General features: G+C 40.9%; 1 protein-coding gene across 2 annotated transcripts in view; it reads left to right on the top strand.

Moving 5' to 3' along the window:
* LOC134165439 (trifunctional purine biosynthetic protein adenosine-3-like) overlaps positions 1-13,240 on the top strand; it is a 29,919-nt gene that overhangs the window by 10,655 nt on the left and 6,024 nt on the right. Inside the window, exons 8-19 of one of the 2 annotated variants that reach the window (XM_062622231.1) lie at positions 1,146-1,233; positions 2,603-2,688; positions 3,191-3,359; positions 5,425-5,656; positions 5,789-5,883; positions 6,602-6,711; positions 8,660-8,858; positions 9,437-9,688; positions 9,981-10,133; positions 11,415-11,621; positions 12,622-12,759; positions 13,083-13,213. In XM_062622231.1, the coding sequence (XP_062478215.1) occupies positions 1,146-1,233; positions 2,603-2,688; positions 3,191-3,359; positions 5,425-5,656; positions 5,789-5,883; positions 6,602-6,711; positions 8,660-8,858; positions 9,437-9,688; positions 9,981-10,133; positions 11,415-11,621; positions 12,622-12,759; positions 13,083-13,213 (1,860 nt within the window). Of the gene's footprint in view, positions 1-1,127; positions 1,234-2,602; positions 2,689-3,190; positions 3,360-5,424; positions 5,657-5,788; positions 5,884-6,601; positions 6,712-8,659; positions 8,859-9,436; positions 9,689-9,980; positions 10,134-11,414; positions 11,622-12,621; positions 12,760-13,082; positions 13,214-13,240 lie in introns of both variants that reach the window. The other variant, XM_062622230.1, reaches the window with a different exon arrangement.

Genomic DNA, 13,240 nt, shown 5'->3' on the forward strand with positions numbered 1-13,240 from the left:
TAATAGATCTTCCTTAGGGCTCAATCTTGTTTCTATCACATAGGTCAGAGTTCTTCTCGAATTGATTGACACTTTGCTTGTATAAGTGCAATGCAGGGCTCAAACCTTATTAGCCGTTCTTCAAGATTTAGTGAGCCAGTATTCTGAGGAGTGGTCTCTTAACTTTTTAATTATTCCTGAACTTAGCGTTTCTCTGCTGCTATTAGCATCCCTTGAAATGTGCCTACAAAATTCCCCACATGCATGAAGTCTTTGTGTCTTGAACATAGAATCATAGAATAGTTAGGGTTGGAAAGGACCTTAAGATCATCTAGTTCCAATCCCTCAGCCATGGACAGGGACACCTCTCACTAAACCATGTCACCCAAGGCTCTGTCCAACCTGGCCTTGAACACTGCCAGGAATGGAGCATTCACAACTTCCCTGGGCAACCCATTCCAGTGCCTCACCACCTTTACAGTAAAGAACTTCTTCCTTATATCCAATATAAACTTCCCCTGTTTAAGTTTTAACCCGTTACCCCTTGTCCTATCACTACAGTACCTAATGAATAGTCCACCTCCCCAGCATCCCTATAGGCCCCCTTCAGATACTGGAAGGCTGCTATGAGGTCCCCACGAAGCCTTCTTTTCTCCAGGCTGAACAGCCCCAACTTTCTCAGACTGTCTTCATATGGGAGGTGCTCCAGTCCCCCGATCATCCTCATGGCCCTCCTCTGGACTTGTTCCAACAGTTCCATGTCCTTTTTATGTTGAGGATACCCAAACTGCACACAATACTGTTTTCCTTGTTGTTGATTCCTAAAGCTGACTGCATTTTTTAAAATATATTGCACAAGTATATTATTAGTGCTCTTTTGCTGTGAGTGCAGGAACAATCTTACTGTGTGCAGCTCAGGTTTCCTGTGTCTCAAACCTCCTTAAAATTGGCCTTCTGAAGAAAGAACCAAACAAAAAATCTTGGGAGACAGAGGGTTAGTGCAGTTGGCCTTCAGACAGCAGCACTATAATGAAAAGTGCTCAGTGGTTGGGGTTGGAGAGCAGAAAACATAGCTGAAGCATCTACTTACCCTAGTCCTTCCAGGTCCTATGAGGTAGTTCAGCAAATGTCATCACTGTCTCAATCAGTTTGATGTTGATCATCAGGTTCCAGAAGTTCTTCTAGAGAAAATCAATGATGCTATCCTTCAACACGTTGTTGATAGTATGAGACAAGAAGGAACAGCATATGTAGGTAAGTAAGCAATTCACCTGAAAAGCAAAGTCAGGTCAGGGGTAGTTTCCTTGTTAGAGATTGCTGCTGAATTCCAAATATATATTTTTTTAAGTAGTTAATTTTTCCTTCAGTATTAAGCCTCACTGGTTTTGCCTTATAGCTCTTCCTTTGTCGAGAAGAATTTACCTTTTCTCCATAAAACATATGTATTTTTATTAAATTTTTTTTTATTATGAATGTTGCGATCAGACTCGTTGTAGTTCAGGATATACTATATACTTCAATTGTACTGTTCTCTAAACAGCAGTGTAAATTTTCTGAAGATCTTTGTCTTCAGCCTGTTTTGAAAAAGGCAGGTGATGCTCACAACTGTCACTAAAAACCAGTGGCTGCTTTTGATACTGAAGAGGTACTGAGGACCACACACTAGATATCTAAAGAGTTGTGTTCCAGCCTGAGATGTGTTCTCTGCTATTTGGTAACTTTTTTACAATGCCCAAATCTGCAGTAAGAATGTAGTTCGAGTTGAGCATTTTCATGATGATGGTGGAGGACCTGATCCTTTGTGGGGTTTAAAATCTAAGACTTGTTATTCTCTGGCAATTGGTTTTCTGATTATACAGTGAAAGACTTTCTTTAGTTCACCATATGCATATATGTGTGTTGCAGTAGAAATTACCTAGTACCAACTTCAGTAATTTTTTCTTTGATTTTGATTGTTAACAGCAGTAGTGGTTTGGTATTTTTGACTGAAATACAGAGTTTTGCATCTATATTCATGTATAACAATAATGCACTTACTTAGTGGTAAGAAAATCACAAGGCCTGTGTAATGAATGGGGTTTTATGAGAACTGGGTTTTTTTTATCCTGTCAGCTCCTTCTGATCTCTGAACACCTGCATTTAGAGAGCTGTAACAAAAGGCAGAACTTGACTTTCTGATGCAGAGACATTGCTTTCTGCTGTATTCAGTCTCAAATGCAGTGGAATGTTCCTCAGGTTGCCGATTCCCTTTTTTTTGGTAATTGTGGAATTTTCATGACTTGCGTACAAGTGCTTGCAGAATCCTTGCTCCTGATTCCTTATGATTTGCAGAAATGCATCCCACATTCCAAGATATGGTGTTGCATTTCATAGAATCATAGCATAGTTTGGTTTGGAAGGGACCTTCAAAGGATATCTAGTTCCAACCCCCCCTGCAATGTCAGGGGGCATCTTCAGCTAGATCCGGTTGCCCAGAACCCCATCCAGCCTGGCCTTGGATGTCTTCAGGGATGGTGTGTCCACCATCTCTCTGAAGAACCATAACCTTTTAAATGTAATTTAGAGGAGTTCTTGAAAAGTAAGTGCTCAAATTAATTTGCTTGGCTGTGTTATTTCTGTTCAGGTGTGCTGCAAACAGGTTTAATGCTTACCAAAGATGGTTTGAAAATTTTGAACTTTAAATGTCAGTTTGGTGACCCTCAGTGCCAGGTGAGTGAAAGATACTAGCAACTTAAATATGCTTTGTTTTTTTACCTCTGAGTGTTCTAGATCACCTCTAGGGAAATGTGTGCCATGTCTGAATCTGTATCTTCCTTCCCCCGAAAATGCAGATCTGAATGTGAATGTCTTAGACAATGTATGTTGTGACTTAAAATTGTGGTTAGTCAGCTTCTGTGAATTATTAGTTAGAGACTGTAACTTAAAGAGCTCTTCCTCAGGTTTTATTTTTCTGGATAGAAGCAGAGTGGGAGGAGCCTAAATTCATGTTCTTTCTACATAATCTCACATCTCATGTTTATAAATTTATGACTGTAGCAGAAAGATGCTGCAAATTAATGCTCACCTGTAAGTTCCAAATCTACTGGTATAGGGATTTTCAGTTTGGCAGGTACAGAGTTTACTTTATTAATTGAATTTTCCCTAAGTTGAATTTCAGGAAGTCAGCAAAATAAAAATTACCTTCTATCATCACAATGAAACTTTTTTGCAGGTAATTCTTCCACTGCTTAAAAATGATTTTTATGAAGTGATTCAAGCAACAATTGATGGCAAACTCTGCAGTTTCATGCCAGCCTGGTCAGAAAATAGTACAGCTGTGTGTGTGGTCATGGCAAGTCCAGGATATCCAGGAGACTATGACAAAGGCATGGAGGTGACAGGTAACAGCAGTAGTACTTCAGTAGGTTTGCATTCTTCTCCCAGAACCTCCCTGTACAGCTTTCCTCCATCCCACCCGTGACATCTTATTAGAGTCTGCTTTGATGCATCACCCCTTGTGGAGCAAATAGCTGTTCAGCAAGATCTTGTAACTGGAGTGTATGCCTGTCCATAGCTCAGTGTCTAAATGTTTAAAGGTACATTATTCCATAAAGCTCTCTCTGTAGCTGGTTACTGAGATAAGAAATTGATGGGGAACTCTGTCCTCCTGGAACAACTCTGGTGTGTCCACATGGAGGACTTTCACAAACTGTGCTAGAAGCGTGGGCTGCAATGTTGTCAGCACACGACTGCTTTTTCCTGTCTTTGCTCTCTTGCCAGCAGGTCGCGTTATCTTGGCTAATGCCTGATGAGTGATAAGGGTGAGTCTTGAGGACCTGTGGTCTTTAAAGTAGGAGCCGTGCATTCCTCCACCATCAGCTTGGTTCCTTCCCTTGTGCCAGCTAGCCAGGGTCATTGCTGTGTAATAATAGTAAGAACCTCTTCACAGGGCTGAAGGGTTTGGAAAGGTGGGCACATGGGCTCTAGATCCATATTCATTTTATGTGTTAAAATTATTGTTGCTTAATATCTCATTAAGATTTTTTAAATGTTTAAAAACAGACGGAACTGTTGCAGGACTCTTTCCTTCCCCCTCAGCTGCTGTCTTGCCAGTCCAACACTGTGCCCTGTGTAAAGCAATCCAGACAACTGATCTGGGGCCGCCTTATTTTCATCATAATTCCAGTTACCCTACATCAGCCAGGGAGAAGGTCATGTTATGTTGCTTTTGCCCTTGTTGAGATTTCTGTTGTCGCATTCTCCTCATCCATTCTCCTAACTCCCTTGTTGTATTTATTTTTTGTCAGTGGTATTGTGGGGAACTCTGCATTTCTGTAACTGTGAAAGTCCATGCCACATAACTGAATGAATCCTTCTGGTATCAAGCTAGCTTTTACTAGTCACACTCAGGAACTTAAAAAGTTTCCAGGCTGATATTCGTATCTTTAGGAATGAGATGGTATGACCCCCCTGCTTATTAATCACACACAAAAAAAAAACAAACAGTTGAAACAATGAAATTCAGTCCATTTGTTTATTATTATAATCCAGCTTCTGGAGTTGTGTGGGTTTTACTAGTTTTTTTCCTACGTTTCATGTTGATTGCCACATTTTAATGGCTTACCGAACATTTTATTCTGGAGTATTCCTTAAAACATGATGGGAAGGAATTAGGTTTCCATTGCTGCAAGGCAGCTGGGGCTCAGCTTTGACCTTGTCAGGGCTATGCTGTGGCAATGTAACACACTGTACTTTCAGCAAGTATAAAGGTCCTTTTTACTCATTTATAAAATTCATATGACTGATAGTAAGAGGGAAACTGCTTTATTTTGCTTTTTCCAGATGATGGCAGCAGCTCCTCCTTTTCCCTTATTGTCTCCTCAAAATATGAAACTGAACCCCCCCCCCCGAACAATTTTGCTTTCCTCTAACAGGGAAATACATGGAGAAAAATGAAAAGAACACACATCAACTGTTTTAGCTATTGGACAGCCACCTGCAAGTGTCTGTAGAGCAATTCCAGGGATGGAATTGTGTGGAGTGGACACTGCAGAACAGCTAGGGGAGTGCTGAGGTAACATTAGCATTAATGGTTTAATGTCACAGAGAGGGAGGAACCCAGGCAGTAAACTGTGATTTTTATGCAGGAGAGCTCTACACAAATTACTCACAATTACAATATACAGCACACCTTTGCTCTGGCACAGGGTAGTTATATTGTGGCTCCTGGATCTCTTATTTCTGTTTCTGTATCATCTGTGTCCTTACTGGATGTCTCAGAAGGGAGTCTTAGGGCCAAGTGGAGTGGGATACTCTTCATTGGTAATGCTATTTCCCAGAGGGAAGTTAAGGTGGGAAGCTTCATTGTTGTTCTTCCTTGTCTGAAGAAAGGACTTCAATCTTCGCTGCTTTGCCAACATGGTATGTGATTTAGAAGTACTCAGAGAATTCCTTTTACTTTTGTAGGGCTGCTGCAAGCCAAAGAATTAGGGCTGCAGGTCTTTCATGCTGGCACAACGCTGAAGGATGGCAGAGTGGTGACAAGTGGTGGCAGAGTCCTCTCCATTACTGCTGTTAAGGAGGACCTGATGAAAGCACTGGGAGAAGCCAACAGGGGTGTAGCAGCCATACGTTTCAAGGGTGCCACTTACAGGAAGGACATTGGCCATCGGGGTATACAGCTTCTCAAGCAGTCTCTGTATGTAAGCAAAAGCACTAGCAGAAATAGATGCTAGTCCACAGTTTTGGATCTGTTCCCATTTGTGTGCTCAATAACGATTTATGCAGAAAATATCACTACTGCTCCTAGCATGTCCTTTACTCTCTTCAGGGGTCTAATATACAAGGAGAGACATATGGAAGCTGTAACCAGTGAAATTTTGTTTCATCAGCTGGAAACATCAATTGTAAGTGGTACCAGATCAGGTAAGACTGGGAAGAATCTTTGAATTTCTTTGGTCCATTGAATGGAGCAGAGCCTTTTTTCCCCAGGAGGTGAGCAATGCATTCTTGGCATTGAAACTTGTGCTTAACAAGTTGGGCTGGGATCACCAAGAAAACTCGCACCTCTTTCTCATCACTCCTCTTTTGCCTGATTAAAAAATAATTGGCTTACCATGGAGATGACTGCACATTGTCAAGGTTAATCTGGGGAACAGAATAACTCCTGGGTTAACGGAATGGAATCTGTCACTGGACAGAAGTGATCTGGCTGGCTGCATAGATGAGTACAACATCTGAACAGTTATTAGGGCGTGGCTAACAATCACTGAACATGTTATTTGCACTTCAGACTATGTCCTTTCCTCTTAGCAGTGATCTACTGAGGAGAAATTCATATTGATTTTTTCCCCTTAGAAAAAAGTTATTACGTAAAAGGTGAGCTGTTAACTGTTTGGTAAAATGTTTAACTTCTGCTGGACACAATCCATAGGTCAGAAATACAGAATAATAAAGATCTGTTTACAGCACCGTGAAATATGTGACTTTGGAGTCCATGCTTCATAAAGCTGTGCATGTTTCTGTCAGTGGACACAGTGCTGTTTTCTCCAAGAAATCATAATTTGCAGTACTTTGTCTTGTGGAGTGTTTCGTGTCTTTTTATTTCCCTTAAAATGATCCTTGACATGTTTGTATTTGGCAGGCTGTCATTCAGAAGTAGGAGGCTTTGCTGGTTTCTTTGACTTGAAAGCATCTGGTTATGAGGATCCTATCTTGGTATCTCGAGCTAAAGGCCTTGGAACTAAACTGCAGGTAGCTTGCAAGTTGACTGTAGCATGTTATTGCACTGTCTGAACCTTCTGAGCATTATAACCACATCCCAAGTCCTCCACAATGGTGATTTGAGCTTTGTAGATGATCATTTGAGCAAGGCCTGTGCATATCTTACTGAGAATATGAGGCTCTGGATATTTCGTGATGAAATGATAATAAAAAAATTAGCTGTGCACTTGAGGAACTAAGAAACAGAATTTCTGCAATAAGATAGAGGGTCCATTGGCTTCGAGAAAGGTCAGTTCAGAGGAGTACGAGAGAGTGTTAAAATGATAACTGTCATCTTAATAAACCGTATTCGGAGAAGTGGCACAATTACCTTTGTCAAGGCACTGGGAAAAAGAAGAATGGAGATAAACATTAAAGGAGAAGAGAAGCCAATAGGTAAAGAACTCTAATTACACAAGAACACATAGGATAAATTGAGTCAGGAATATACTTATATGTTGAATCAGAATAAGGATTTCATCAGAGTTCTGAGGCTGCCTTTCACTGGTCAAGCACAGCAAGTTGTCATGTTTCAAGTTGTTGTTTATACCTTTAGCAATGGGATGATATGGTGTGGCTTCCCACAACAGCAAAGGACTGAACCTAATAATCCAGAAGGTCTTTTGCAGTCTTACATCCTTGGACACCTCTGAGTGTGAAAAAAATTATTGGTGCTGGCTCTTGTGCGTCTTTGTTCCGACTGCTTGGCAGAGAGACATTTCCAACTGCGCTTGCACAGACTGTTCCCAAGACTCTTCCTTGGCCAAAAAACGTTGGCTGATGCCTATACAAATTGTTACTAGATCAGTGGGAGGGAGATGCCATAATGCAGCAAAGGAGACAGGATGACTGGTTTCCATAGCAGTTCTACATCCACTAGATGGAGAAAGAAATCAGACTTGTAGTTCAAACTTGGGCTGTTTTGATCTGTTACCATTTTGAAGTCAGTGGTAGCGTGTATCTACATTTTTCACTTGCCCATCTTTCTGTAATGAGCTTGTCTGCACAGTTGTAACTACATTGATAGAGCTTTGTCAGTAAAAGGTAATTACCTTTAAAATTTATTCATGCATATTCAATCTTTGTCCTATTTCAGACCCTGAAATGGTAACTGAAAGAGGCTACACAGTGTGAGCTGGTGCTGTGCATCTACAAGCAGAACTGCTCTAATGTAGAAACTTCTGCTTGTAATAAAGTAGTGTAAACGTTTCCACTTTATAGAAGCCATGATGTCTGAATGAGATTTCATTACTTGTAGGATGCAAACACCTTGATAACTTTTTGAAAACCAAATAGCAGCCCTCCTGAGGGAAATATTACTGCTCTGTAAAAGACCTGGCTTTCAAAGGGACCTAGAGACCAGGCCCATGATTTTGTCCATGACATGAGTTGGCTGACATGAAAAAATTCCTTGGGGATTGTGGGAGTGAAGTCTCATTTCCTGTGGACTACTAAGAAAACTACTTAACAAATTGTTTCAGTTTTGCTGCGCAACCCAGTGAAATTAGTAGGCAAAAGTAAAGCAGAACAGACAGTGATGTTTGAGCAACCTCATCTTATGTTCTGAAATTGCTAGGATGTTCTATAGGTTGAATATCCTGGGAATTTGTAATTGTGTTTAGACACCTTTTATTCTGGATTTAACATAAGTATTTCAAAAAGCAAACGAACAAACACTCCAAACTGCCGATTCCTGGGTAACTGGAACTAGATTTTGAATTAATGTTTCAAAAAAACCCAAAAATAGCTTTATCTTTCCTCTGCAAGAAAGTGAGCTGTTTTCTCTTGATTTAAACTAGATGATGCACCACGTTATTTTCTGCATATGTTCTGTAGTGATTCTTTTCAGGAAAAAGAAGGTTTCTGCTTATTTGGCTGATTAATATTGGAGTTTTGCATATTTCTTGTCACCACTGCTGCTTCCCACCATGTTTTGCAGATTGCACAAGTGTGTAAAAGACATGACACCATAGGTCAGGACCTGCTTGCCATGTGTGTCAATGACATCCTGGCTCAAGGAGCAGAGCCTCTCTTCTTCCTCAGTTATTTTGCCTGTGGCAAACTTGATGCTGAAGTGACTGAAACAATCAAAGAAGGAATAGCTGAAGGTTGCAGAAATGCAGGATGTGCTTTCCTGGGTATGAATGCTTCTCTCCTTTGAGATTTGAACATTCTGATGTTGAAATGATTACTAATGAAATAGACTTTGTAGGCAGGGGCAGTATGTGGCATTAGAACTGCTGCTTTCTGTTTGGTGGGAAAAACAGTCAAGCATTTGGGCTTATATGCTTCCTTATCTGTATAATGGGTCAGCACAGAGGGATGATTTTTACTGTTCATGCATTTGGATTCTAATTCTTGCTCCTTTACCCTTGTACAAAGGAGAACAAAGCTGGATGCCTTACATTCTTCAAGTGTTAATATGTTTTCATTCCCTCTCTGATATTCAGTCATAGCAGGGAGGTGCCAGATGAGTAGCATAAATAATAATAAAAAGTTTCTTCTTTTAATAACTTCATGAAGCTTTGTTTTGTTGAAGTCTTGAGGTGAAGTAAGAAACTAAGAAGGATTTTTAAAATATATCTGAATGTATTTCTTAGGCTGTGTTTCTGCAGCTGTCCTGGATACATTCCTTATTTTAGGAGATTCTCTAGATTTAAAATTAACAATAAAACATACTTACAAGTAGTGCTGTCTGCTTTCTGTCCCCACTTAGGCAGGGAGATGACTGAGGTGACTGGCATGTACTCTTCTGGAGAGTATGACCTGGCTGGCTTTGTGGTTGGTGCAGTGGAGCGAGGGCAGATGCTTCTGGGGCTGCAGAGAGCTGAGGAGGAGGATGTGCTTATTGGACTGGCCTCTTCTGGGATTCATGGCCGTGGCTTTAGCATCATAAGGAAGATTCTCTTAATGTCCTCCTTACACTACTCCTCACCAGCACCTGGCAGTTGTGGTGACAAGACTCTAGGTACAATATCTTTCATCTCAAAAGCAAACCTGCAATTGGATTGTGTTCAGACATTTCCACAGCTAGGTGCTGCCAAGGGTTGTTTACTTCAGGATGGGTTAGTGTTCATTGAATTTTGGGGTAGGTATGTGGGCTTGTGTCTACAGTTTTGGAAAAGCAGGCCAGCACTTTTTGCTACTTCCCAACGTTGTCTGCCACAAAAAGCAGAAGAGAACCCGCTCAGAGAAGCATTCCCATTAAATACCTAATGAGCTTTTAAACAAATTGATTGAATTGACACTTTTGTTTGCAGGAGATATGCTTCTGACCCCAGCAAAAATGTACAGTCCATCTTTGCTGCCTGTCCTTCGCTCAGGGCACGTGAAGGCTTTTGCATTCATTGCTGAGGAGGGGTTGCTGGAAGGCATCTCCAGAATTCTGCCAGAACATGTCAGTGCTGTCCTAGGTAAATATCAAAGATGACTGTTTCTGTTTGACAAAATTTAGATATAGCATGGACTTGACTTTTCAGCTTCAGTTACAGAGATACTCAGAAAAGTATGTGGCTATGTAGTTGGAGACTGAATGACCCAAAGTCAGTGCTTTTCCAAAGTACCTACCAGAAGCATTCCTATTGCAGGTAAGCATCAGCACTTGATGAGCACCAGTCTCTTGTTGGAGACAGGAAATTTAAGGAGAGTTTGAAGGCAGCTCATCTCTAGGGCAGCAGGTGTTTGAGAAGATTGATTGTTCTGCAAGACATCTCTCCATACTAAACACTTTGACCATACAGTGAAGCCGGTTGAGAGAATTAATTTGCATGATTCACTATGCACACATACACAAACACATACAGATTTTATGCAGTTTTATGGCAGGTGGTAGCTTCCCCACAACAGATTAGCATTTGACATGTGTAAGTAAGCTAGATTTTTCTCTGCTAGATTTTGCTTTGAAGGAAAAATTGGGCAAAGTACTAAAAAGTTCAAAATATTAAAGAAAACCATATTCATGCAAGTCCAAAAATATTGTGGAGAGGGTAAGGGGGAAGGAATGAGCCTGTATGTCTGTCTGTATTTCTCAAAAATGAAATTAGAAAGGAAAGAAATAAATCCAGCTGGCAAGGTGGTGCCTAGCTTGCTTGCCAGTGCCTGGAACCACAGGGAAGATAACAAGCCCAAGGGACTGTTAGTTTCCTAAAGTGAAGTCATGATGTCAAGTCTGCACCATCAGGCCATGCCCGTATGAGTAGTATCAATGTCAAAGCCTATCCATGCTTCCCATCCATGTGTAGAACACTCAGCCCTTTTCCAGTCTGCCCATCAATACAACTAAATATAGACTCTTATATTGATTCTTTGAAGCAGAAAATCAGGATCTGCTTAAGTAGTCTAAAAAAGCCAGAAGGCGATTTGTCCCATGGCTCCTTTATCTCTTATGGAAGAGATGTAAGTCGTCTGTGGCTTTTTTATTCTGGTTGATGAGGGATTCGCCATCATTTCACACATGTTCTCATTAGACAGCCTAGGAAAGACTTGCCTCACACGAATTATGGCTAGAAACCTCTAGGTAAGCAGCACCTATAAAGCTGACTGGAAGTTGGGTCAGTGTCCTCCTTGAACAGTATTCTTAGAATGGCAAGAATTAGTATCTATCAGTTCTTGCAATACACCACCGTCACTATATATAATAAAAGACATGCAACAAACATTTGTGCTGACCATATACACATTTCAATCATTTTCAGATGCTTTCAGCTGGAAGATTCCTGAAATCTTTTGCTGGCTTTACAGAGAGGGAAACCTCTCTGTGGAGGAGATGGCTCAGACGTTTAATTGCGGGATAGCTGCAGTGCTGGTTGTGCAGAAGGACCTGGCTCAGCATGTTCTCAAGGACATACAGCGACATGAGGAAGCTTGGCTGATTGGGAAGGTTGTTGCCCCTTGTGATGCAGGTTAGCAGGTGTCCTAATGGGAAAGGAAGACACTCACAAAAAATAAGCAGAGCATGCTTTGATTCGAAGTGTAACAGATTCACCTGGTCTCACTTCAGAGAAGTTTCCACTTAAGCCTGTGCTACTTATTTTTTAAGTTGACCCAGGGTAAGTTGTTTCGGAGTGTAAATCTGTAAAACGCTGAATATCTTCTGGGAGGCACCGGTTGTCATCAGTTCTGTAGGCACTGAGGAGACTCCCTATTGCAAAGTTTGTGTAGTTTACATCATTTTTCTGTGGTTTCACTAAGCTGACGTTCACATCTAGATTTCATTATTAAATACACAGAGAAGTGACTGTCTTGTTTTCAGAGTCACAGTACTTGAATAATGTCTTACCTAGGTACCTGCTTGAGACTTGAGTAATTCCTTCTAATGACGGTAAGGACTCAAACATTAGGTGATTATATTTTACCACAATCATGGTGATCAACCCCACCTCCTTTGCAACCCCTTCCTTAACTCACACTGATCCTGTGTAAAGATTGAGGATAGGCCACAGCTGTGTATAGTTGCATGTGATTGTAAGTCTTCATTCTGGTGTGTCCATTGATTGACATGCAGCAAGACATGAACCAAAATCCCTCTGGAAACCGAACAGCTTTGTTGGGGGAGCAGTTTGAGCAGCCAAAATGCAACATCATTTTTAGAGTAATTTTGCAACACAAGAGAAAGAGGAAGACAGGTATAAAAAAATGGGGATAATCCTTGAAAAGACCATGCCTTACCTAGGCCTTTGTAACCAGTTCTGCGAGTAACACAAAAGAGATCAGCACAACTAGTGTGAGTTGGTTTGTTCAAGTAGTACATGTTTTTGTAGTCAAGTTAGTGCTAACATAAATTCACTGCTGATATGTTTTCTTTTATTTGAAATTTGTATGACTGATAAACTACACAAAGTAAATTTAGATGGAGAAAAAAATCCAACGTATTTTAACATTTTCCTCACATATTTGGAGAAGGTTCTCACATCGAAGTCGAGAATCTTCTAGAAGCTCTGCAGAGCAGCCCCCAGCATCTGCTGAATAACGCTGTTGTTGAGAGTCAACACCAACCCAGAAAGAACAAAGTTAAAGTAGCTGTTCTCATCTCTGGAACAGGTGAGCTTACATTCATCATCACTGAGATAAATGTCCTTTCAAAGGAGTGGCTGAATCAGCCCTGATACAAGTGCATCCACCTTGCCTGTTTTCAGTAGAGTCTATGGAGCCTTCTAAACCCAAGGTTGTATTTTGACTAGAAATCAAGAAGTTGTATTGTACTGCTTAACAAGTGAGCTTTATTAATGCCCAAATTCCTTAGTCCTCTTCTATTTGTGCAGTTGTTGAAAGCAAGATTTTTGTTAGCTAAACAGGACTGAGAGCCAATTGTCAGTGACACAGGTGCTCATCTATTTCATGAATGTTTGCTCTCTTCATTTGAGGCACAAACCTTGCTGCACTCATCAGTTACGCAAAAGAGCCAGGCAGTTGTGCTCAGGTTGTCCTTGTCATCTCCAACAAGTCTGGTGTTGAAGAACTACGAAATGCAGCCCGGGCTGGAATTCCCACCAGGGTAAAGACACCCTTTTCATTTCCTTCT

This window comes from Pezoporus occidentalis, unplaced genomic scaffold, assembly GCF_034315485.1.
Source record: "Pezoporus occidentalis ecotype Australia unplaced genomic scaffold, CSIRO_AGI_Poc_V1 ctg24, whole genome shotgun sequence".
Taxonomy (NCBI): Eukaryota; Metazoa; Chordata; class Aves; order Psittaciformes; family Psittacidae; genus Pezoporus; species Pezoporus occidentalis.